General features: G+C 40.9%; 2 protein-coding genes across 2 annotated transcripts; one reads left to right on the forward strand and one right to left on the reverse strand.

The window, feature by feature from the left end:
* The first annotated feature begins 564 nt into the window (after positions 1-564).
* LOC311029568 (neuronal vesicle trafficking-associated protein 1-like) lies at positions 565-5049 on the forward strand. Its single transcript, XM_084034779.1, has 5 exons — positions 565-713; positions 1006-1154; positions 1450-1566; positions 2874-2984; positions 3700-5049. The coding sequence occupies exons 2-5, from the start codon at positions 1026-1028 to the stop codon at positions 3898-3900; spliced, it is 558 nt and encodes a 185-aa protein (XP_083890905.1). The 5' UTR covers positions 565-713; positions 1006-1025; the 3' UTR covers positions 3901-5049.
* A 318-nt stretch (positions 5050-5367) lies between these two features.
* stx18 (syntaxin 18) lies at positions 5368-27005 on the reverse strand. Its single transcript, XM_084034755.1, has 11 exons — positions 26815-27005; positions 16470-16537; positions 14762-14877; positions 14467-14544; positions 14216-14282; positions 14026-14117; positions 7287-7378; positions 6902-6960; positions 6331-6400; positions 6164-6244; positions 5368-6053 (listed from the first exon to the last, which is right to left on the reverse strand). Exons 1-11 carry the CDS (start codon positions 26965-26967, stop codon positions 5958-5960), a joined length of 972 nt encoding a protein of 323 aa, XP_083890881.1. The 5' UTR covers positions 26968-27005; the 3' UTR covers positions 5368-5957.
* Positions 27006-27034: the final 29 nt, after the last annotated feature.

A 27034-nucleotide genomic window follows, 5' to 3' on the forward strand; every position in this document is an offset into this window, starting at 1 on the left:
GAGTCATATGCTCAGTAGGCCGACACCACACGCATTTCAACTATTTAAATCACTTCCGTTCCTCAAATAAATGCTAAAGCATGCGCATGCGCGACCAAATTGGACACGCGTTTTATAAATAAACTAGTAAGATTTAGAGTGAATAACTGCCTACAAATTGTCATGTTAAGGTTGAATTATTCTTTAGAGTTTGCAGAAACTAGGCTATCAAGCTAACAGTCGATATACCGCAATGATCTTTTTCAGACTCCACAAAACTTCATTGTTTTTATGATTTGTGTCTTTTTTATGACATCAACTTAGCCTACTGTTCCTGTTCTCGATGTACACTCACTTCACAATTAAAACTCTTAATTTTTAATCTTGATTTCCCACATCAATGGACACAATTGAAAACATACTAAATAAAAAACAACGTTGTGCATCTAAATCTCTGCTGCCAGTTTGCCTCAGCTCCTGGGTTCGCCGCCCAGGATCAGATGTGTATGGATGGAGGTGATGAGGATGTTACATCACTTGCAGTGCAGCCAGACGCCAGCAGCAGCATCCAGCTCGGAGGTAACGCGGCGCACAAACCCGGCTGGCCATATTGTGCACCAGCTCTCCGCAAATCGGCTGCGTCACACCTAAAAAAAAAAAAACAGCACCGGAGCAATAAAGTCACCACATCAGGAGAAAAAACGCCGTTTTCATAAAGCTACTCGACTGAGCTGGTAAGTGTTTGGATGCGGTGAATCATTTTTTTTTCATGGTGATGCATCGGTCCCATTATGTCGAAGCCTTGCGTGTCCTCTCCTGCGCTTTTGTGCTTAACGGGCTTTCTCGTGGCCCAAAAAGCGCCCCACAGACATTTTGATTTGTACTGCTGTTTGCATGTGTAAAAACCCCAACATAATGATTGATATGATTATTCCAATGCTTTATTAAACGCCAATCACACGGGAGAAGGGAATCAGCCATAATGCCTCCCATTCAGGAGTAATACGCGCTTGTTTACCCCCTCAGGTTTGTTTCGTGCAGGGAAAATGGTTAAGCTGGGGAATAATTTCAGCGAGAAAAATAACGGGAAGGCTGTTTCCGAAGATGGATTTGACACCATCCCTCTCATAACACCGCTAGATGCCAGTCAGCTGCAGTTCCCTCCACCAGATAAGGTAAGGGTTTTTTTTTTTTTTTTTTTTTTTTTTTTTGGTGTGTGTGATCTTATTCAATTGATTTGGAGAATCACAGCTAGGGGCTATCATGTCTAATTACTCCAATTAAGATGGTGAAAATGAAAGAAAACACATTTTTTACGTGTGTCACCATTGATAATCATCACAGATATTATTTCTGTACAACACAAATCATTTCAACCCAGCCTGTGAACTCTCATTCTCTTCCCGAAAGCTTTAACCGCAAGCTGATTGGATCTTCTTCCATGTACATGTCATTATGTGTTTCTACCAGGTGGTGGTGAAGACAAAGGCAGACTACGATGGCGAGAGCAAGAAGGGCAAGCTACGGTCTCCTAAAATCGCAGAGTTCTCAATAAGCATCATCGAAGGCGTATCCGAGCGACTCAAAGTAAGGATTATGCCATCATCTGTGTTTCATACATCGTCTCATTTCCAGTATCTCCCACACTCCTACACATGCATATGCCCTGAGAGCAGACAGTTGGCTCCCCGCAGCTCAGTGCGTTCGTCACCGCCGTCATAATATCACGCTGCCAATACAAGTTGGACTTCTTTGCTCGGGCCACCTTCATGTCCTGCGTCTTGTGCAGCCTGTCATCTTGTCGGGCTACACGGGGAGACATAATGCACACTGATTCACTTAACCCCGCCCTGAAACTCTCATTAATTCAGCTGCTGCCATGGCGATGGCCTGCAAACGGCATCATCTCGCCCACCTCCCTGAACGTCCCCCCTGGCTTGTAGATGCGTGACACCATATAGAATGATTACAACATATGCTTCTGTAAAAAAAAGAACAGGTCAAAACACAATATTGGGTGATCGCAGACTCACTTTGCAGACTGTGTTCCGCATGCAGACTATGCAGTACTCTTTCCCCACGCTAAAAATCAACAGATGAAGCCGTCTCTGCGAGTTGTGTCACGCTCCCTTTAATTCTCAAACATCTGAAAGGCGAGGAGGCACATCACTGTCTCAGGGAACACAGCTTGCATCCACTGATCGGCATGCTTTGAAATACTGCAGGCATTCCTTTCATTGCAGATCGTCTCTTTCATAATCTCCTGTTGCTCTGCTTTGTACACGTCTTGCTGTCTGCTCTGCTGTGTGTGTGTGTAACTGCAGGATTCATACAGTCAGATAAAAAGAATGTCATTCTATGTGCGGCGCATAAAAATGTCCACGAAGGCACTTGGATCCAAGAAAACCCTATCCAAGCAGAATAACACATGGGACTCATAAAAATAGCTTGTGCATACATTGGGGCTCAACATCTTCGGTGATAACGAGTCCATTTCTCCCACACCTCGTCTCATCCCTCTCCCACTTCCTTGAAACACCAGTAACCATTACGTAACTCCCCTGAGAGGTGAGAGCCGGGCTGTACAGATGGTCACACAAGCCATTTTCCTGCCGGGTTACTGAATATCCCATACAGGCCAGACTGGCTGTTAGTTGTTATATAAACGCCCACGTATATATAACTAGGTGTCTACCTCACCTACAGCAAAGTGCAACTCTTCCACAGGCATTTTATTTCAATCCTTTGCTATACTTATTTAATTATAGTAATCTAAAATAACGTGGTTCTCATCTGCCCACTTCTTTCCTTTCACAAAGACACACACAGTCCTTAAGCAGAGCGGGACACTGTCCCTCATGTCTGATGGTGGAGCGGTTGTGTGTCTCCTTTAGGTGACCTTGCTGGTGATCTGTGCCCTGGCCTTCCTGGTGTGTGTCGTGTTCCTGGTCGTCTACAAGGTCTACCAGTACGAGCAGCCGTGCCCCGACAGCTTTGTTTACACGGTAAACACTTATGTGCATCATTGCCTGTGAGCCCGCCTGATGGCGTTATGCTAATGTGATCATCATTATCATCTGATTGTATCGTTACCCAGGGCAAGTGCAACTTTTTTCCAGATAAGCAATCTTCCTCTTACAAATAAAAAGTTAAATGAATAAGCAATAAAACACAGTTGCAGCTACAGCTTTACTTCTACAGCTAATGTGAGTAAACTTTAGATAAATATGGCTGTATAATAGGCATTGTTGAGTTATCATTGAGTTTTCTGACTTCATTACTCCTCTCCACTAGCCGAATGCTAAGCAGTAGCATTTTTGCATTATCTCACTGGCCCGTATAGCTGCAGATAGTGGCTGCTATTCAGCAAACGCTATATAGCCTCGCTGTGAAACCTGTGGCAGTGCAACTCAAGCTTGACTCATTTCTTGTATAAGCCTAATACATTTCCACAGGCAGCAGAATAAATTAAGTAATGCGGCTTAGTTTGTATTGAATCGTTTTTTCTGGTTTTTCATTTTCCCTGGATCTTCTGCTCGAACACAAACAGCTCTGTTTCCTCATCTAACTGTCGACTGTGAATCACAGTTTGCTTCTCAGAATTCCATTGTACGCCGCTGAATAATAATCATTGTATAACCGTGTGTTTTTTGTATTGGCACACAGTCTCCGTCTCAGTATTTTAATCTCATTCCCTCTCTCTCTCTCTCTCTGGAGCAGCAAGGTCGCTGCATGCCGACTGGGATGTATGGCAACTACCCCCCTCAGGGCCCTGGGGGCCGCGGGCGCCTCTTTACCCTCATCAACCACTACAACATAGCCAAGCAGACCATCACCCGGTCAGTATCACCCTGGATGACCATCATGTCGGAGGAAAAGGTCACCCAGCAGGAGACGGAGACGGCCCAGAAACTGGCTTAACCAACCTGGGATCAGGAGGTGGCCTCACCTGCTGCATTAATAAATAATATGATTGTGCCATTCAAGCAAATCTCAAGAGTTCCATGGCATGCTGTTGGCGAAAAATCAACTCTCTTGCCTGAGGTACTCCGCTGCCTTGTTGATGTAGTTTGGTCAGTTAATATGTACTGTAACAGGAGATTTTGATCATGTTGTCAGCAAAGCAAGCCTTACCGTTGGCTGGATTCATGGTTTGTTTGAATCGCATATGTTGTTATTTATTTACACCTCAAAACGTGGTTAACCTGTAGAAAAAGCCACAGATACAAACACACACACACACACTCACTGTCTTTGTACATACACATATGTAACAGAACTCACTTTAGTACTCACATTGTGAAATGACTGTAAACAATCGTACGTCTGCGTCGCTCGTTTTAACCCATACGCACGCAAGACTCGGGTTTGCTTTCAACCTCTTTCTTTTCAAACACATCTAGTACCGATAGCGCATGTCAGACCTCCAGTGGTCCAGCGGTGAATTTCTCATGAAGCGACAATGTTTGCAGCGTATTTGCCACTGAGGTCATCGTCATTAAACTATTTTACTGTCATGATATTGTGAATAATTGAGGCTTGACCTGGAGGAAACCTTTTAACCAGCGAAAAAAATAATAATTTGAATGGTGTCGTTTTGATGCAGCCCATATGGCTCTCTGCATATAGTGCTGTTAAGGAGTTTTCAAGTATTTGACGCATCAAGTCTTTCCAACCAGCATTAATGATTGTCTCCAATCCATTTGAACTCTTTGTGAACACCATGTGCTTTTCTTTGCCGGCCACTTAGTGGTTACTTTTCACTAAAATACATTTTATGCTACTGTATTGAATGTTTTTTTGCATTGCTAGTGACGACACTGTATTGTGCAATGCTTTGCATTGATTAATGTCACCATAGATGGCTGTTGGTGGCCATCCCAGATACTAGACTTAGGTTGATGTAGTGGAACAATCTGACAGTAGTGGCTTTGTCCTGTTGCTTTTTTTCTGCATTTGTCACAAATGATGTACCTTTTTCAAACAATGTAACGATTACCATTGAAGTGCATTTGCTACATAAAAAAATGTTAAATGAAAAACTGAATAAAGTGCCCACATTTCACACCACCGTCCAAGCAGAGTTGTCATCCTGAAACGCCGTCCGTGCAGAAATGAAATAACAGCTACAGCCCCGTTGAGTAAAGATCAAAGACACATTTCTAAGCGCTGTAATGCTTTAACTAGGATGGAGGTTAATCCTAATAAACCGATTAGCAGAAATATCAGGAGCCTGTGTGAATCAAGTCTCCTGTTGACAACTTCTTTCTTTAGCCGATGCGAACCAGGGCCGGCCGTGCCTGTCTGGCTTTCAGCTGCTCTGGATGTTTTCTGAAAGCTTGACATGAATTCGAAATGCAAAATTGTAACAAGTAAAGAAAGAAGATGCAGAATTTGATTAAGGCTGTTGCTTAGTTTTACTAGATTGTGAGTGGTGTGTCAGTACAGTTAGGCTGTGATGGATATCAAATAAATTGCTGTGCTGCTCATAATTGACTGAAAGGCAAAACATTCAACAGGATTTGACAGTGAAGTACGATTTAAGTCATTGAGGTACACAAATATATACTCTAATTAAATTGTGTTTATAAGACGGCGAGTAAATGCAATGCCAGCCTGAACAGTATCCGTTTTTTTTCAGCCAGACTTAAATCGTTGCTGCTGACGGCTTTCAATGGCAGAGAAAGACTGGCTGTCCAAATATACACTTAAAGTGGACACATTGCTCCGCACAAAGCTTGCTTCCACAGAAGTGCTTTTCAACGGCGAAGCTGCCGTGAAAACCCTGGACAGACACGATAAGATAGTTAGCATCAGGGAAGAACGAACTGCCATCTCCACTCCAACACAGGATCGTGGTGAAGAACGCTAAACTGTACATTCAGTCTCAGTGTTGTCATCGTGTCTTTATGACATCACCAATATGTGCCAGTGCCAGACGGTTTCCTGTCCTACAGAGTCCATGTTGGCTTGTTGTGTTAGCTGTCGTACCAGTCCAGGAAGAGGAGAGAGAAAGAGCACATGACCAGGAAGAACAGGATCCATACCCGGAAGCCAGCGTTGTTTTTGATTGCCTTGTGAAGGAAACAAGGAGACAATTACTGATGAGATTTACTGACATCAACCAAATGAAAACATAATATAAAGTTTGAATATGGCATGCAGAATAGATTGGTGCCGTTACCTCTCGTATATCCTCGTTGCCTTCTTTGACGTTTTCCGTAGCACCAACAACCAGCTGATGAATACTGTCTATCTCTGTTTCCTGTCAATGAAAGAGAGATAGTTTGAGTACAACTTCTTCTAAAAATCAAATGTCCAAGTGAATGAAATGGAAGGAACTCAGCTCACTTGTTGCAGGACTTTCTCAGCAAAAATCTCCTGTAGTCGAGAGATCTCCACCACCTTCCCCTCGATTTGCCTGACCCGCACAAGAGGAGCACATGAAATATCTCATGAAAATAGAGTGCCTTGCATACTTAAGGCCTTCCAGATGGCATGCGTATTACAGGGACATGTCATTTTCACCTCGGGACCATTCCTGTCCCATCTGGAACACACACATCGGTGATTTTCTCTGGCTAGCACGGTAACAATTTCATCTGCAAACACCTTGGGTCACTTTAATCCTGCCTGGATTGCCATCTGGTAATTCACATAATTGTTGTCTTGCTCACCTGGCATTTCCCTCACCAGGGAGGTGTAATTTAGTGGGAGGGGAAGTGACATTGTGTAACACATTTGTACAAGCGCATCTCTGGATCACCACCAGTAAATCATTTTACCGTTCACTCCCCTGATTCGCAGCATGGGGATGTGTGAACAGATTGAAATGAGTGAAGTCCCCTGGTAATAGTCATGTTGTTCAGAACGGACTTAAAAAAAAAGGGGGAAAATAACATGTGTGCTGAGAGGGACTCACCTCACTTCATCCACCAGGCTGTTCATCTCACTCACCAACCTCTGGTTCTCCTGCTCAAACTAGACAGAAACACGCGACGATAAAACATCTTCCAACCTGACATTTGGCGATTAGAAGTTAGAATATGCTGCATGTTACGCTACAATTTCTGAAAAGATCAAATTGGCAAAAAAAGGTCCGGGTAAAGACCGTACATAGGGCATCAAAAATGTAACTGTCCCTAAAAACTGCCTCAGTGTAGCAATGAATGTGTACTTTCCTGAGTCCCTGTGCATTTAGAAGTCATCTAAGTATAGCTGTACCTTCCAGAGACACGCATGAATCATACAAATCTACATATACTGTATGACATGAATAATGAATCATGATGTCTAAGGTGCCACACCATCTGGATCTCCTCAGGAGAAAGCTCGTCCTCCACTCGGCCCTCCTCCCACAGGTTGACAGGGTTGTCCAGGACCTCCGACATACTCTTCTCTACAGGAAGGAAGAGCAAAACACGTCTTTCATCACTCACTCAGTACCAATATAACCCCAACTGGTTATTTAGATGGGGTATACTTATAGATAGGCCTGGGCAATATATCGATATCACGATAAGAGACTAGATATTATTGTCTTAGATCTTCAATATCGTAATTTTCCTAGTTTTAAAGGCTGTATTACATTAAACTGATGTAACTACATGAACTAATCAATCAAATAATTTATCAAATTCTTATTTTGTAAATATTTTGTGAAAACAACAATAGGCAACCCGGCAATATCGATATAGTATTTGGTCTAAAATATTGTGATATTTAATTTTCTCCATATCACTCAGCCCTACTTGTACTTTACATTTAACCACAATGGACACAAAATACTGTTTCAATACTGAAGCACTGAGTGAGATAGATATTCTTTCGTAGGCTCTATTTTCACGATGCAGTCCCAACAACTGTAGTTCATAACAGCACACTGTTGAAGAGTGTAGAGGGGCTTCGTCATATTGACATATATTACACAATGATAGCGTTATAAAATGCATTTGCAATTATGTGCATTTGCTGTTGCAAATTAGTACAACAAAAGCCAATTAAAATGTGCCGCATTTATTATGGTGCCTTCGGTTTGTTTCCCTGGAGTGATAATAAGGCTGAGGAAGTAATGTTCCTGGTTCACATAATAAACCTGTTGATGGGATAATTACAATGAAGACTTTTTGATTTGCTACTAACAAACTTAAATTAAAACTAACTAAAATTAAATGCTACCAGTACCAGTCATTGTGTCGCCAAAGATATAGAGTTCAGTGTCTCAGGGGACTCACTAACTTAAGATTATGTCGAAACTGTTCGGCACTTAAAGTCCACCACCTGTTTTAATATATAATAACATATAACCAGTGATGGGAATAATGGCGTTATAAGTAGCGGCGTTAGTAACGCCGTTACTTTTTTCAGTAACGAGTAATCTATTTGATTACTCATCTCATTATTATAACGCAGTTATCGTTACTGCCAAAAAATGTGTTGCGTTACTTCGTTGAAGGCAGAAAAAACAAATGTTACGCTATAGTAAACAGAGACACGTCAAGCACTAGGACCAGGCGGAAAACGGCCGCTCAAGCTGAAGCCTGTGTGATTGGCCGTCCCCGCTGTCACTCCATCTTGCTTGCACACCGACCGGTCTTCTAGTCTGCGTTCAGGAGTCCTACAGGAGTCCGCTACTGGAAGTTGGGAGTTTGTTCTGCCTGGTTCACGTCAGCTAGAAGGATTGTAATATCAGAGGTTTCATTTACATTAACCTTTGAATCGGTGTCCATGTGCGTATGTGCACGTATGTGCGCGTATGTGCGCGTATGTGCGCGCGTGCGTGCGTATGTGTGTTTGGAAATTAGACGCAGCCAACATGTCTCAAAAAAGAAAAGTGGACATAAGAGACTTCTTTAGAAGTAAAAGTCTAAGTTACTGAAAGAAATGCGTTACACCCATCCTGCAACACCTTCACTGGCTCCCAATAAAGCAGCATATCCACTTCAAGATCCTCCTCATCATTTACAAAGCTCTCAATAATCTGATCAATAAAATATATTATAATTATTGTTGTTATTATTATTATTACTATTGGATTAGAATTGGGTGATAATGTTTTGCTACATGATTTACAACCAGTCAAACCAAAAAAGGGAACAGTAAACTTAAACGTAGCAATAGAAAACTAGAAGAACTACTAGAAAACACAGTGAACCGATCGTTTTATTAAAAATACTTTTGCCCCCCCACCTCTGAAATCAAAATGTCCTCCTTGCACACAACATTACGTTAAAACTTACATACAGTATGTCTACTGTTTTTTCCCCCTAATTTACACTACAAAGAGTAAATATATTCATTATTTATTTTTGGTACATTGCTTAACAAGCATAATTTCATTTTGCTTAGTTGTGACCTGTTGAGGTGCAATAAATATCACAAGTTCCAAAAGATATATTGTATATTGGACCCGATGTAACCCGACACATCAACATGGATTATCTGCCCAAACCCGGCCCGCCCTTCTTTTTTTTTCTCATACACATATTATCATGAATTCACCTGCGGCAAGTTTGCTTTTCACCAACTCAGGTCTGCCCCCGCCCCTCTCCATGATGCACGTTACACGCAGCAGCCAGACTTTCTTAACGGTGAACAGCAGCGATGATTAATACATTTTTTTTTTCACTGTGCGGAAAAAATTAAGCCTGAGGTCCGACCCGACCCGAGTCACTTGCTTATATTTTAGACCCGAACCGACCCATTGAGAACTCTAGTATATGAGTCTATGGGAACAGCAGTGGGAAGCTATGATGATTGAATGATTGATTTAAAAACATATGAATGATTTAAAAACATCGTAATACTAATCGTGGACCCGCCCTTTAAAGTCAAGCTGAAATGAAAAATGTGATTATCGTGACGTATCGTTTCGTGACCCTGGCATATCTAGGTGCATCGTATCGTGAGTTTAAGTGTATCGTCCCATCCCTAATTTTAACTGCACATACTTAAATCAGCTAGTACCAACGAGAGAGAGAGGTGGTGAGCTAATTCCTCCCGACCTTATGTCCTGCCTGTGTTTTCTTGTTTCCTGTTTCACTGGGAAATAAGATTGTCTGTATGCCAGTTAATCAAGTATCTGTATATCTCTAACCCAAAGGAGATTTCGTAATTACCAGCATTGTATTTGTTTTATGTTAATATTTCACATCTGTTCCTCGGCGACAGCCAGTTTACATTTTACCATCTTGTAAACCATCACCCCTGCAGCCAAGATGCAGCAGGGAAACAGCGGGAGGCCTTGTGTCCAACTGACCCCTCAGGAGACCATCAACCAGCTGCACTCACAGCTGCGTGAGCAGAAGCGCATCAACGCTGAAGAGTACGGCATTAGGATGGGGCTCACTGAGGAACTCAAACGGCAAAAGACCCTGAAGGAAATGCACATTAACCGGGGGAAGGCCGTCCGTGGCGAACTGGAGAGGCTCAAGAGGGCAAGTGAGCCAGAGACCCTGGACAAAATGGAGATCGCCTCTGCAGTCCATTGCACCATCAAGATCAAGAAAAAGAAAGATCTTCAGAGGGAACATGAGGGCCTCCAGGTGTCTTATGTCATCCTTCAGCAAAAGATGGAACAGATGGAGAAGGCGATCCAGACCCTCAGGCAGGAGAACTTCGAAAAGGATGAGGAATTGGAGAACCTAAAGGTACAGGCCTCAATCAGCCTGGAGAAAACCATTCATCTCCAGGCTGAGGTGAAGGTCGCCCAAGGCCTCAGAGCTGAATTAGTTCAACTCCAAGAAGAGCTTGAGCAGAGTACTCTGCGCCAGGACATCGCTAAAGAGGCCCTGATGAAACAAGCCTCCGCCAACCAGCAGTTGGTAAATGAACCCCAGACCGCCACGGAGGACAACAAGGACCTCCAAGCTGAGTTATCCCAAAAGACCCTGGACCAGGAGCTGGCGAAGGAGGCCCTGAGAAAACAGGTCTCCAGCAACCAGCAGCTGTCAAATGACCTCCAGACTGCTGAGGAGGACAACAAAGACCTCTGAGCTGAATTAGTTCAGCTAAAGGCAGAACTCGAGCAGACGACCCTGGACCAGGAGCTGGCGAAGTAGGCCCTGAGAAAACAGGTCTCCACCAACCAGCAGCTGTCAAATGACCTCCAGACTGCTGAGGAGGACAACAAGGACCTCCGAGCTGAATTATCTCAGCTAAAGGCAGAACTCCAGCAGAGGACCTTGGCGAAGGAACCAGAAGACATCGAGGTTGTAAATGGTGGTGCTCTTCAGGGAGCTGAGGAGCTGCACCAGATCTCACCCGACCAGCTGGTGACTGAGCTCCAGGTCGAAAGCCTCGAGCAGAGTCTTCCTTCTGTGGAGCTGCCAGAGGAGGTGCAGCTCCCCAAGAAGAAGAAATCTCTCTTCAAGAGGTTCAGACACAGTATCGGTCTGCGCAAAAGGCGTTGAACTGGTGCTGTGTCCCAATTTGGCCCTAAATTTACAATTCGGAAAATAATGTATGCTGTAAAAAAAAAAAAAAACCCACAGTGTCGTGTGGGTTTCCCCCGGGAGCTCCGGTTTCCCCCCACTAGAAAAAAAACAATTTGGCCCCAAATTAAATATCTCCTCATCCCCTCCCCTCTCATCCCCTCCCCTCTCCCCTACGTGGTTTCCCACAACTAAAAAAAAAAACCTTTCCGGGAACCATCACCTTAACGCGGTGGAGAGGTTTGCGTGTCCCTATGACCCTGAGGGCTTTTTTGTCTGGAGCTTTGTGCTCCTGGTAGGGTTTCCCATGGCAAATTGCTCTCAGGTGAGGGGCCAGACTAAGAATGGTTCATAAGACCCCATAATAACCTAGGTAGAAGAGGAGTGACCCGGCCCGGAGGAAGCCCAGGGCCCCCGTCTGGAGCCAGGCCCGGAGGGAGGGCCCGGAGGGAGGGCCCGTCAGCGAGCGCCTGGTGGCCGTCATGCCACAGAGCCGGCTGGGCACAGCAGAAGAAGAAGAAGAAGCGACGTGGCAACCGCTCCTTAGCCACCAAAATGGCCGCTCAAGCTGAAGCCTGTTTGTGGACATAAGAGACTTCTTTAGAAGTCAAAGTCTAAGTTACTCAAAGAAATGCGTTACACCCATCCTGCAACACCTTTACTGGCTCCCAATAAAGAAGCATATCCACTTCAAGATCCTCCTCATCATTTACAAAGCTCTCAATAATCTGATCAATAAAATGTATTATTATTATTGTTATTATTACTATTGGATTAGAATTGGGTGATAATGTTTTGCTACATGATTTACAACCAGTCAAGCCAAAAAGGGAACAGTAAACTTAAACGTAGCAATAGAAAACTAGAAGAACTACTAGAAAACACAGTGAACTGAAAGAGTTAGTTTTATTAAAAATACTTTTGTCCCCCCCACCTCTGAAATCAAAATTTCGTCCTTGCATGTTCGTGCTAATAAACTGGCAACTGGTCGCTTTGTTTTTATGGCAGTCGAGAGCCAGAAACATCACTTTGACCAATAGGAGCACAGAGCGATCTGCCGCTAGGGTTGCAAAATTCCGGGAATTTTCAAAAGTGGAAACTTTCCATGGGAATTTATGGGAATAAACAGGAATAAACTGGGAATTTTTAAAATTGATGGTTGGCTCTTCAAAGGGGACTTAAATATATTTGAGGAAAGTTATTTTGTAGCATAATCTTGACTAAAACAAACAGATACAATTCAAATACACTTGAATATCCATGCCATTCCTCAACCACATGCACAGAGCACTGCTTAGTGCATGGCTATTGAGACCACACCCCCTACTGGCACTGTGCATGCCTCCATCACATGTACAGAAGATCACTAGAAATCAAAATTTACTCCTTGCACACAACATTACGTAAAAACATACATACAGTATATCTACTGTTTTTTCCCCCTAATTTACACTACAAAGAGTAAATATATTTATTATTTATTTTTGGTACATTGCTTAACAAGCATCATTTCATTTTGCTTAGTTGTGACCTGTTGAGGTGCAATAAATATCAAAAGTTCCAAAAGATATATTGTGTGATTTTTACCAATCCACTCTATAAGCATAGTAATTATAATATCTCCAATAAAATTGTTTAGATTTGTGCAGATTTGTATCCATTCCATTATAATATTCAGATTTATCATAAATAATTGAACACGCACATGTATTTTAAGTTCCGTCAAAGAGGGATGGAGATGGGGTCCAAATTATTTGACACGTCAGTATTTAAAAATTATTAGAAGATTATTAAAAGTAACGCAATAGTTACTTTCCAAAGTAACTAGGTACTTTTAGAATTTGTAACTCAGTAACTACTTTAGTTATTTTCTGGGAGAAGTAATTAGTACTTTAACAAGTTAGTTTTTTAGAGTAACTTGCCCAACACTGCATATAACAAATATATAATTTATATATATATATATATATATATATATATATATATATATATATATATATATATATATATATATATAAAATTGCATCAGAAGTATTGCAGATAGAAAATACTTCTCTTCTATCTGGGCATTTTCTTGAGGCCTTGAGAACTGCAGTAATAAAACCTCTTTTGAAAAAGTCTAATCTGGATGAATACGTAACTATAGGTCCACATCAAACCTTACATTTTTTTTTAAAAATCATTGAAAGGGTTGTTTATTAGAGAATTCCCACATTCTTGATCCAAAACAACCTCTTCAATGCTTTGCAGTCTGGATTCTGACCACACCACAGCACCGAGACGGCACTTATTAAAGTTTTAAATGACATACACCCAACAGTGATGCATCAAAAACGCCAGCTTTGGTATTACTGGATCTCAGGGCTACATTCAACACGATTGATCACAACATGGAAATATGCATGGGTCATACAGCTTTGTCATACATTTCTCCTGCTTGTTTAATTGTTTTTAAATAGCATTTTTATTGTTTTTATTCTATTTTAATTATATAATTATTTTAAATGTTAAAAGTCTTTGCAATGATTGTTTTTTTAATGTTTTTCTCTGCCTCTGTAAAGCACTTTGAATTGCCTTGTTTATGAATGTTGCTATACAAATAAACTTGCCTTACCAGAACTTTCCTCCTTGACAGTCTTCTCCTCTGCCGGCTCCACCGCCGGCGTTTTCTCCACCTTGCTGTGGTGCTCTGGTGCTAGTCTTGACCTGAAACATCAGAGCACCAGGTCATGTAATTCAGGAGTATTTTAAGAGTATTAACAGGTAAATAATAAATGTTGAGAATGAAGTATGCATATGCTCACAGCCTCTTCTTGTCCACCATCCTCTTGACTCGGATTGCTCTCTGTTCAGAGTACAGCTTACATACACCTTAAAAACATTCAAGACACAAATTAGATTACCACACAGCACTGTTTGCTGAAATGAGATCAGTGATTTCATGTATGCAGTATGTACTGTATATGGAAACTCATGTTGAAAGCAATAAAGATAAACAAATGCATACACTCCCATGAACACAAGGTATAAATTGTAATGAGTTGCATAAACTCACCCCTCAGATACATTTCAATGAGGTCCAGCACTGCCCCTCTGTGCTCCTTTATCTGGGCTGCTGTCACTTGCTTCTCCGCTATCGGGGCAATAAGATATTCACTTATTAAATACAAAATAAAGTGTTTTCCTATGGCACCCAACATGTTACCACGAATACAACGTCCAACCATCTGCTGATATTTTGAAATTCAACCTAGAGAAGAGATTGGAAAATAATTGCCTGAAGGCATATTTTACATTTCCAATAATATTTGTAACTAATTCATGTGCTGCACATCAAAACAAGAATACACCTTCATTGCGTAGCTGCTTGATGGCCTCAGAGCAGGTCCTCATGAAGATCTGAGCATCCTGATCAATCTGGTCTCGTTCATTGTCCGTCATACGGGTAAGATCTGATGATATGAGACTGTTAAACAGAAAACAAGTACAATCATGGTAAGTTTAAATACTTGGAAACTTTGGCGTGTATCAAAAGCTGGTCATACCAAAACACTTTAGAGTACAAGTGGAAGTAGAGTAGAGTTACAAGTGGCTTAAATAGTGACAGATGCCCTCCTCCTTACTATTCATGTCTAGCTTCGAGCGCTTTCTGCAGCCCCTACATATTCATATAGAACAGTATCAGGGGCAGAGATCACACATCGGACAGATGGCAGGGAACCTCTCAACATTCAAGCTTCCAAAAATGGGCGAGTCACAAGTTGGAATGTCTCCTTATGTTTCTTTGGAAACATGAGGAGAACTTTAAACTCCACACAGAAACGACCATGATTCTGACTCAAACGCAAGACCTTGTTGCTGTCAGGGGTATGTAGTTGAGAATTAATGGCTCCCTCTGGTGGACTTCTGAAACACAACAATCTTTAACTCTTTAAGAACATACACATACTGTGTACAATACATAAGGCATGTAAAGGACTGCTGATTATAATATTCTGCTATAATGTTGGATTTTGATTGGTCAGATTGGATTAGCATAATTTGTTTAATCGAACTTGAAATGAAAATACATAAATATATATAAATTAATATATATAATAAAACTAGAGTTGAAAAATGATTAGTCGATTATCAGAAAATTCAGATAATTTGTCAATTTTAAAAGTCATTTTCCGAGCACTGGTTTACATTTTCTGGGAAACTGTGGAAATGTTTCGCTATTTTGTGTCATTTTACAGACAAAATGCAAAAATAACAGATTAAATGCTAATGAAAATAACTATTTGTTGCCTTAATCAAACATAGAAAACAAAGGTGCAGTGATAAAAGTTGAACAAGGCATCCTTTACCATACTAATGGTGACATTTAACAACATTATATTCTAATCGATTGAAGGCACCATCAGTCAGGCTTTTACTTGATGATCAGTGATACGTATTCTATAAACATCTGTAAGTGAATTTAAAATGACCCATAGTCCATAATTATTCTGTCAAGCCAAGTCAAAGTGTGGAGGAAAACAGAAGTTGATAAGAATATTGGAAGACATGGCCGATGGCAGACTTGAGCTCACAGCACTGATGGATTCTTGATGGATTTCGCCGCCACTAAATAACGCTGCACTCCACCCACTGACATCTCTAATGTTGAGTTAATGTGTTCTGTTGGGGCTTTATCAACAAACCTAACAAAACATAGGCTGCCCCACACACCCACACCTACAGAACACAGAGGGGGCCTTGGAGGGAGGAAGGCCTGGATTAGTCCCAGGGCGTGATTTGTTCTTCACTTGGTTGCAGCTCAATTATTCCAGACAATTAGACTGGAGCCCGCCGCTACAGACCACCCTACTCGCTGCTGACCTTGTGCCAGCAGACAGCACACACATACACACTGGAGACAAATTTGGCAGTGCCTTCAAGTAGCCCTGACTCCTGACCTTCTCTGAATTTAGTCAGAATCAAAGTGCTTCGCTGGCCTCCCTTGCAGCCTTGAAGAGTTTTACCGCCGCTGTTGTTGATTGCGGTGGATTACTGCGACGGTTTGACGTGGCTTACCTTCCGGCGCTCACATAATCTTTCCTGTGTTGTAGCAGAAAGTCCTTGAGCTTGGTGATGTTCGAGATCTGCCAAGATAAAGTGAGAAGAAGCATTACTTGATTAGCTTCATGTCAATGGGTCTCTTTAAAACGCTACGCCTCAGTTGCTGCTTTGAATATGTCGACCGTGTCAACATGGCTTAAGGAAGAGTTTAAGAAAGTGTACCAGGAAACGATTTTCCTCCCCGACTACATTTAGACAGAGCCAGAGCAAATGTCACATTTTGTATTTATTGGATGTGACAGGCGACCAATGTCCGTCTATCTTTGTGAGTTTTCAATATTTGTTTTTGACAATTCATCAAGTCGAGGGACATACAAAAATCAAACCTGCAATTTCCTTGTCAAACAGCTCTCATAAATAAAACCATGAGTGGCTGCATACAGAGCACTGACAGAGCCATCTCTAATAAGCTTTAAATTCATGATCTGTTACTATTTATCACAGAGAAAATGTCCAAGTGTGTGTGTACACAGGCAAACCAGAGGAAACTTGGTTCAATTCAATATTTACTCCTGTAATTCGGTCAAATATTAAAAAAGACCAAATTGCTTCCCTTTCCACAGAGCTCTGCTGGCAGGGTACAAGTGGGTGCAAATACGCACACAGCGGGCTCTGTGAGATCCACCAGAAGACAGAACTCAGACAAGCCGAGGATTGAAAAATGACACAATGAGTTTGACTGTGACAGCAGTCCCAGAGCGTGGGAGATTATTTTGATAGCATAAAGACGCTGTCTTCAGCCTTCAGCTTTTTCACTCTAACAACCTCAATTATCAAATTGCCTCAGCTGAAAGGGGGTAACCTGGCACCAGCAGTCTAATAATGTCTGTAAACATTCATTCCTAGCATCACAGCGACCTGAAGCGGCGTTTTATTTGAGCCGACGTCTGAGAAATGACAAGTTTTTTTCGACGCAGAGAGAAAGCGTCAAGACAAATAGCACTGAGCAATTTGTTAGAAACCTAGAACACCTCCATTGGTTGAGAAGGTAATTCAGCGACGCATGACACCGCTGTGGGGCACTCGCTCAGGCAAGGGTTGCTAAGGCAAGCCGACCCTTGTAATAATACAATTATTTGAGGTCAAGAGTTAATTGTTGTTCTGAGCAGTTGAGCTTAGAGGGAGGTTCAGGAGAAAAGAGATCTTTCATTACGGTTCAAAGTCTTTAAAGACATTGAGTGTTTGAAGCTTTGAGTTCCTACAAGATTGATAGGATTTTCCAAAAAACAAACTAAAAATGAGCTATTATTTTTACTAACATTACTGCTAACAAAGTTAGCAGTAATGTTTTCTTCAGCAATTACATGATGCATTCAGCTACTAACTCCAATATGCATCTTGAGACAAATAACAATAACATTGGTTGTAGGATTTTTCACTGAAAATTGTGGTTAGTCATGACATCAGTATGTACTTCATTTAAAGCCTTCTGCGATCATTTTGATGCGTGATTCATCTTCCTCACATCCTAGATGACGCTCGAGTGCGTCATCTAGGATGTGAGGAAGATGAATCACGCATCAAAATGATCGCAGAAGGCTAACGTGACCTATTTCATGTGGTCCAGAGCTGAAACAATTAGTCGATCAATCAATTAGCCAATCGACCAAGAATTAATTGGAAACTATTATGTAATTAAAAAAAAAGGCAAATAAATTAAGGACTCCAGCTTCTCATAGTGGATATTTTCCTGTTTTACTCGACTTCTATGTTCATGACCTACATATTTCTGGTGTTTGTTGCAGAAAATACTTTTATGAGAACCTGGGCGCCTGTGATTGCCATTTACAACATGCTGATATTCTAACAATTGATTGAACATGACAATAATCTGCAGATTAATGGATAATAAAAAATAACCGTTAATTGCTGTCGTAATGTGATCCTGTAAAAACGGTGCCAATAAATGTATGTTTAAAAGACACAATTTGTCTAGGCCTTTGAGTGCTACAGATGTGGCAGATTGGTAATTGTCCTGATGATATATTATTAAGCCTCTGACTCCGTTATCTCAATAAAAAAAAAAAAACACTTCAAATTGTTGAAATGGTTATTCATGGCCGTGGAAGCACCTTTCTTGATTTGGGACTACCTTAGCCTACCACAAAGGGGAAAATATCACCTATATATGACATATTGACATGCAGGATGGGGATACGTAAATTGCTGACTCTAAATTGCCGGTAGGCAATGTGAGCATGAATGGTTGTCTGTCTCTCTGTGTCAGCAGTGATAGTCTGGCAACCTGTCCAGGCTGTATCCTGCCTTTGCCCAATGTCAGCTAGGATCGGCTCCAGCCCTCCCGTGACCCTTAACAGGATAAACGGCGATCGATGATGGATAATCGATGGAAATATTGTGTAAACTATATTTTCCGGCAAAACTCAGTCAATGGTAATGTACATTCTGACCAGCAGGTAGTGCTAAATCCACAGCATTGGAGCATCAGACAAAAGTAAGGAGCTAGAGGTGTGTGTGTGTGCGTGCGTGTGTGTGTGTGTGTGTGTGTGTTGTGGGGGTGCCGGGGAGTGTCAAGAGTGCTGCTCTGGGGGTTGAGCTGTCTCCTGTGTGTATACATTGGAGCTCAGATTCCCAGCACAACCTCAAGGGTTTGCAGGGGGTCAGAGGGATCAATTGCTCTTGTAACTTAAGACCCTAAAGAGCAAGTAATTCCTCAACAATGAGGAAGGGGACGGCCTTGTGCATGGAGCTCAACGTATATATGTGTGTATGTAGCAATATGCGAGCGCGTGCGCGTGTATACGTGCGACCGCCATAGGTGTGTGTGAGGCTGAGCTTGCAGCGATGGCAGAAGGAGACAGTCTGCCGGGCTGCATCTAATCTCGTCATCATCAAAGACCCCCACTTTACCTCCTCACTTTCTCCTTCCCCGTTTCCCTCCAGCCCCGATTGAGCCCAAACAAACCATCAGGGGGGATTATTATGAGGAAGAAAAGAGAAAAGGCTTAGCTAGCAGATTTCTAAAGAGTTGGGCGGCTCTTTGTTTTGTTAAATCCAGGTAACTGACAGAATTTGATGATGACTTCCCCGCTTTGGTTTAAGTCTCTGTGTGTCCTGACCGAGGGCTATCCACGCTGACGCCACGCTATGTTGTGTTTCGGTATGTGGGCCTGATACAGAGAAGATGCTTCAGTGGAGAAGACTCTGCCACATGTTGATTTTATTATCATGTTTATGTCTGACTCTCTAATGGGTTTAGGTTTGTCTTCTTACAGTATGTCAATTTGCAGTTAGAATGTTTTAGTCAGCTCCATAAACAAACAAAAATGTGCCATCAAAGAAAACGTAAGATTACTTATGAACTGGGTCTTTGACCTTTTTTTTTTACATGGCCTAAAGTTGTATTCCTGTTTTGATTTTTATGGCTAAGTCAAAGCAATAATAAGCAGTGCTGCATACTATCCTGGTGTTTGTTCATTTTTGATCATGCAGGCCAATTGCATGGAAACAAAATGTCAACAAAGAAAACACTGAGGCACATTGATGAAGACATTGTATAGTATAAAGCTGAGACAAGAGCATAAGTGCCATTGAGCTGTAAGACTGTGGCACGTTTCTTTTAAATCTTCTGTTCCAACAAATTGAAAATGTTTAAGTCTCAGGAGGTCGAACCGCTGTGTAGGAGACAGGTCAGCTCACCTTTGGGACAGGTAATGTATTCTTCACCGCGGTATTTTGAAGCAACTAAATAATGTTTCAACAGTCAATTTAATAACAGCATCAAACTCACAAAAAAACCCTGGATACTATCAGTCACTAGCAGACAAAATAAATTAATAAAAACAAAGGCGATGTCGAAGAGCATGTCAGAGATCAAGTGATGGGTCGCAATGCGATAGATAAAGCTGATTTTATAAAAGCTGGCGTTTTATGTAATACTACATTTGTGATTCCTGCTATAGATCTCTGAGGTAACTTTTTTTGTGATATGAAACTGGAAATAAAATTTAATTTAATTTCTGAATAATCAGAACACATATGACATTATTTTCTTAAGTCTGTTATTCGGGTAAATCAACAGGTTCCTTTCCTTCCTCTTTCTCAGTGTTTCCATTAAAATAGAATGCAGATTCACAAGCATTTTGGTCTTACTCATATCAAGCATTATTTTCTCTTGTAATGTGTAAAATCTGAAATTGCGCACATCTTTGATTTATGTTGGGAAGATGCTTCTTGAAGCACTGCCAGTATAACAGAAAGGAGGGTGAGGAGTTTCAGCTTTGTTTTATCATATTTGAACATAGCAAAGATTAAAAATGATTTAATACTTTAAATGTAAATATTAATAAATATGGATATCATGTAGCCATGATGGCAATTAAAAAAAAACGTCTTACCTGAGCCATTTTCCCATACCATTTATAATCACATAATAATAATAACAACAACAACAACAACAATAATAATAATAATAATAATAATAATAATAATAATAATAATAATAATAATTCAGGATAATGGGCATAATGAGGGAATTTAAAAAGTAGCTTTAAAAAAAGAAACGGTATCACCCTAAAAGCCAATACATTTTCCAGGATAAACTACGATGAGTGACAAAAGTGATCCAATATAATTTTGGGAAACATGACAACTGTTCTATATCACACGTTGGATGGTAAATTGCTGAATTTGTAAGGGGAGTTCTGAAAAGCAAAACACTCGTTCTCTCTCGACTCTAAATGTCAAATTAAAAAAGTGAAGGCCGGTATAAGACTGTTGCTCTTCAGACAAAAAAAAAAAAAAAAAAATGTACATGTGAAGAAATATCCTACCAGAATCTCATACAGTTTAATTGATGGAGAAAGCAACTATTAGCAAAGCGTGTATGTCTGGCAACAACAGACATTTCAGCTGTGTGGATGACAAATTGTAACAATGCTCTACTCAGGCCTCATTAAAAACATGGAAACAGGATTGTAGCATCTGCAAGTCTGAGGCAGCAACCAGAGTGAGCCAGCCCGACTTTAAAAACAATGTTTTTCTGTTGACCTTCACCTTAAACAATGCCTCTTATCAACTATAGATGAATGGTGACCACATCTGGAACGTCAACAATATGTTTACTACTTGTTACGCAACATTTTCTGCTTTAGTTTCACTTGATGCATTCAATATCAATGTGAAATGACTCATTATTAACATCCCATGTCTTATTGAACTAACATCTTAATCTAGAACAAAAACAACACTGGTCTTTGAACAGAGGAGCACACATCTGTTGTAATTTCATGGTTCAGACTCTCCGTGTTTTGAAGTGTCAGGGTCAAGTATGCAGCCCGCTGTCAACTGCATTGGTATTATTTCAGTGATTGTAAATCACAATAACTTCGGATTGTATAATGACGAAGCTTGACAGCATTCCTCAAAAAGCGTCAACAGCTGCTGCTTTAGTCTTTGCTACATGTTTAAATTGAGCCTTGTCTATTGAGCTCAACATTACTTTTGTTCTGCTTAAACTATTTAGTCTGCGGAGTATCTGGTGTCCGTCTTATGATTTAAGAGGTTGACATACATCTGTTAATCTGCATTTCACCACTTTTTCCTCTTTTATTTCCATTTTCATGAATCATGCAAAAACATTTTTATTGCACGCAGTGAAACAAAATCAAGATTGTGCTCAGGCCTGACAGCAGATGCCTCAAAATTCGATTTGCCTGGCTTTCATGGGAAAACAGTGCAGAGATTAGGCCAACTGGTAAAGAGACCATTTAGCAGCACGTTCATCTCAGGGTGATCCCTGCAAATCACTTCCCCATGGCTGAAGTCAGTATAGTCGCAGCTTTAACAGCTGTATGCGAGCATGTTTTTACCTGTGTGCCAAGTTTGTGTAGGAATGAATGAGGAACGTGGGCTGTTTGGGGTTTGGAAAGGTGAGTCCAACTTTACTCATCCAGCCGTGTTTTTGTAAACAATCTCATACAATTTTAGATTGCACACTTTTCCATCCGAGGTTTCAGATTTTGCATTGTTTCATGAGACACTATCATATCAAAGTCAGGAGTTAGCCTTCTAAATACTATATGAATGATTGTTTTTCTGAAATATTTATTGAGCCTCTGTAAGGCAATTTTGTGAATATGCACATTACTTAACATTTCTGCTGCCATCAAAAACATTTAACTTTGTAACTTGATTGACCATACCTTTAAATTAGGGAACATTTTCAACACAAAAGGCAGATTTCTCACACTAGTGCACATTAGTCCCTTAGATCGACATTAATTCTAACTAATAAATGTCAATGCTGTAAAGCATCTGCTGCTATGGCTGCAGACCATCTGTCCAACATGACTTGTAAATGCTCCAGTTTTATAATTTCATCAATATAATCCTAAAAACGATCCTTCCAAACCATTTCAAAGTTTGGTTTCCATCTTTGAGTGGTGAACCGCTGATTTAACATATCCCTGCTGCATTCCATTAGGGAAATATTTTATTTTCATGTTTGTAATCGGACATTATTTTGGGGCCATATAGTCTTGAGTCTATAAACCCAAAATATAAGTTTGATGAAATTCCAAATATTTAACAACCATTTTGGACTTGGAAACTAAAATATTCTTCTTCTGAACTTAATGTTTTGAGAATACACAAGAATACTATTTCAATGGGAAAGTTGTCATAGGGAAGAGCCCCCCCTTACAACATAACATACTTTTAAGTGCTGGCTGATAGCCACAATTTTCAGAGTTTCTAAGAAAACACTGTGAGAAAGAGCCAATTTTGGAATACCAATACTGAAGGCACAGTGGGGAGCCAAGGACTATTTTCTACACACAATTTACCAATTTTAAAGTGACCTCCTCCATTTAAACTCGAGAAGGGCAGCATGCTGCGGAGAGAGACGAAGTGAGCGGTGAAATGGAGATCACAGTGCCCCAAACCGACCCCTATGAGGTAAAAGATTCCCCTGACCAAACCCCACCCTGTAAACACTGGCCCTCTTATTAGTCAATCAAGCCTTTTTTTGCATTGCCTTGAAAAAAGAGCTACATTTCCCTTTTCTTTGAGCTGCTTTTTGAGAAGGAAAAAGCCTCATAGGATAGGACCACTGTGTATTTGTCAACTTTGATGTTTTCCTTTTATTTTTGTGAAGCTTCAGTGGGAACTTGGAGAGTTATGCATGTCTTGAAGGGCACCCACATCTGTTGTGCATTAGGTGCCGGCCGTCAACATTGTTACTGGGGACCTAATTTAATATTTTCTCTGTTTTGATCTTCCACCTTTAATCACTGGCTCTTGGGAGGATCAGCTTTCCCCAAGAAATTGTTCGAGAGCCGAAAGAAAATGTTATTGCAGCATGTTTATGGAATCATACATGTGAAGAGGGGACTTGAACAAAAAACGCTGCCTACGTCAGGCTGTACAGAGAAGAATTGATAGTTGAGTTGTGGGTGAAAACCGCGACATAACTGTAAGCAGTCGGGACATTCCTCACTCGCAATTTCAATTTCTACAAAAGCTGCTTTGCCGAGATTATATCTGCAGCGTGAGGGAGACAGCAGTAGGGGGGAGGAGAGCAGAGAGCCGGCACCACAGGATAGGTTTGAGTTTCTTTGAATCAGCACCACTGCTTTTATTAAACCACCATTTCTAATATCAATGTAACAGAACATAACAAAAACCTAGTTGTGCAGAGCTGCTGCGACCGGGCTCATGTTTGCCTCAGACTGATGGTTGGAGACATCAGGTACAACTTAAAGTCCTGACTCCCTGAGGGAAACGTAAAGTGGTTTTTCAAGGTGCCTTTGAAGAGGTTTGTGTTAAGATGGATACGATATTCATGTCAGGCCAAAGACTTCTGGCTGTAGGAACAACCCTCATGACATGGAGCATAGCCTTTTAGTTGCCAATGATCCATTTCTTACTGCAAACCACTGATGATGTCTTCGTACCTCAATGGAAGAATACAATTTGAGATGTTTTGTGAAGTTTTCCTGCACTAATTAAATGTTAGTGTTGCCACTCTTGCCAAGTCTTTAAGGCCAGTTTCCCATGACAAGAGGTTCAAAATAACTTTTCTTCACAAAATATCAGCTGTCTCTCTTTCTGTCTGTTTCTCTGCCTCTCTCTCTCTTGTTACAACGCACACAGCGGGTTGCAACGGTACTGAACAGAGATGATAAGCGGGTGGTGATTGGAAGACTGGCAGTTGAATGAAAGCATGTTGCTATTAACTGCTACTTTGAAGAGGACTAAACCCAAAACACTTCCAAAACACAGTCGCCATCTTTCTGAGTTCAGCCGCCTATTAAAGCATAGAGACCAACCTCCGGTGCCTGCTGTGTACTACAAAAAAATCACATAGTCAGGTTTCCTAAATACCCTGGTCTACCGGAATACCGCCCAAGCCTAGATCAAAGCCCAAAATCCTGGCCTGTCAGTGTCGGAGAAGCAGTGGCGCTCGGACCTGACATTTGGCAAAAAATATTCTGGGCTCAAAAGTGCTGAGTCTGGCCAGTTGGCCCAATATTTTTTTTTTTTCAAACAACTTAGTTTTTGTCTTCCCAGATCTCAAGCAGTCATTTATTCTGAACTGCACACACTGGGCCAGATTTGAAAATGATTGGAATTTCTGCAGTCTGACCGAGGTTGAAGTAAGAATAGCATTTTGATTGACTATGTTGTTTCAGTAAACTATACTCAGTAGATGACATTTTGGAAGTGGTTTATCTTCAAATGCAGACTGACTTCAGTTAAATCGTTGTAATGTTCTTTGCAGTATTTATGTCTACTTGAAAATGATCATTAATAAGAATTGTTGGTCATGATTTGCTGAACTTTCGCTGTCATACAATGGTCTAGTGTAACAAGCAGGCAAGCGGGGCATAAGAGGATATTTAGTTTGACTTATGTAGCAAAATGATGTCCATCTTTGATGCAGTGAAAGATGGACAGAGGAAGGCCATGTGGGCTATATGGAAATGACATGGAATGACAGTAGACAAGTAAAATTTAATTTTGGTTTATAGAAAACTAGTGCATCAGTAATACAGGAAAGGTTAATATCCCTTTTGATTAAATAACTAATACATAAGGGAGAAAATAAACCTCTGACTCAGTGAGTAATATCATTATGGTTTCTGGTTTAAATGTGTGCTCTGAAAATAATTAAAGTAGACATAGTCAAGACAATAGGGCTAAAGATTATCCTGAAATTGCTTCTTGAACATGAATATCATATAATTCATGTTCTGCTGGCCTTCACAGGGTCACAGTTTGGAAGTTTAATTAGATAAAATGTTATTGCATTTTGACAGCATTCTTGGATAGCATGCACTGAACCAGCTTGCAGCATAAACGGTCTCACTGAATCAGTGTTGGCACCTCAAATATGACAACACTGGAGCAATATAATATATGCAGATAAAGTGTACTATTACATACCAGGATATAAAGGAAGTTGCTATTTTAGATGAGCACACTAATCAGGCCATTAAAATGTAATACAGCTAATACATATCAACAAACCAACTCCTTCCTAAACCTACATGGTAAGACAGCAAGGACAAGCACACAAATCCCATTAAGTTTGGCCAATATGGTGATGATATCTACTATAAGAGTACGTATACGCGGTGTTCTGGTAGCCCAGGGTATTTAGGAAACCTGATGGTGTGATTTCCACGGACGCTCTCTATGATGATGTACTGATGTGATTTTTTGTAGTACACAGCAGGCACACCGGAGGTTGGTCTCTATGCTTGAACAGGCGGCTGAGTGTTTTGGGTTTAGTCCTCTTCAAAGTACATTAGCAGCAACGTGGTTGAAAGACACGAGAAACAGACAATAAAGAAAGAAAGAGAGACAGCTGATATTTTGTGACATTTGTCAGCTATCAAATATTTTTGCTACACCGATATTAACCAAGGCAGTTATCGCTTTAATATTATGCATGACTTGGCAATACTGGGTTTTATATAATTTCACCAAAAATCTGTACTATATCATCACCTGAAATAGCATATAGATTGTGATAGAGGATTAAACCCATATTGTTCACCTCCCAATTAATTCACATTGCATTAAATAAAGGTGTATACAGACACACTGCCGAGAGAGGCCTTGCTAATTGTAATGTGCCGACAACACCTTGCATGCCGAATAATTGTCAAACTTACTGTAATGTTACACACTTCATATGCTTACCGCTGCCTCTACAATGCAGGCTGAGCTACAGTGTCACCAAACAGCGCAGTATGTAGCTGTCGCTGCACGTAAAGTCAGTTTGGTTCAATGCTAGCACAGTTAGCTATAGTTAGCTTGAGGAAATACTCACCACTTCTTTCGCCTTCTGAGAGAAGCCATTCTTGGGTCTGCTCCTCTTGAAAATTTCATCTTTGACAGAGTCAAAGCCTATTCCTATCGCCTTGTTCCTGGTTTTTACTGTCTTGACACTTGCTTTGAAAAGTAAAGTTATGTCCACAGCCATGTCTCCGCAGCTGCAGCGCAGGAGACCGGGGTAAACAAACTGACACGTCACCAAGTGACGACGTCAT

The sequence above is a fragment of the Eutrigla gurnardus genome, assembly GCF_963514095.1.
Source record: "Eutrigla gurnardus genome assembly, chromosome: 2".
Classification (NCBI taxonomy): domain Eukaryota; kingdom Metazoa; phylum Chordata; class Actinopteri; order Perciformes; family Triglidae; genus Eutrigla; species Eutrigla gurnardus.

Bases quoted from the DNA above. Each gene is read 5' to 3' on its own strand.
- LOC311029568 (XM_084034779.1), top strand. From the start codon at position 1,026: ATGGTTAAGCTGGGGAATAATTTCAGCGAGAAAAATAACGGGAAGGCT. The intron at 1,567-2,873 runs GTAAGGATTATG...TGTCTCCTTTAG, and splicing joins GCGTATCCGAGCGACTCAAA to GTGACCTTGCTGGTGATCTG. The intron at 2,985-3,699 runs GTAAACACTTAT...TCTCTGGAGCAG, and splicing joins CCGACAGCTTTGTTTACACG to CAAGGTCGCTGCATGCCGAC.
- stx18 (XM_084034755.1), bottom strand. From the start codon at position 26,967: ATGGCTGTGGACATAACTTTACTTTTCAAAGCAAGTGTCAAGACAGTA. The intron at 14,878-16,469 runs GTAAGCCACGTC...TCTGTTTAACAG, and splicing joins GATTATGTGAGCGCCGGAAG to TCTCATATCATCAGATCTTA. The intron at 14,283-14,466 runs GTGAGTTTATGC...AATGTTTTTAAG, and splicing joins CATTGAAATGTATCTGAGGG to GTGTATGTAAGCTGTACTCT.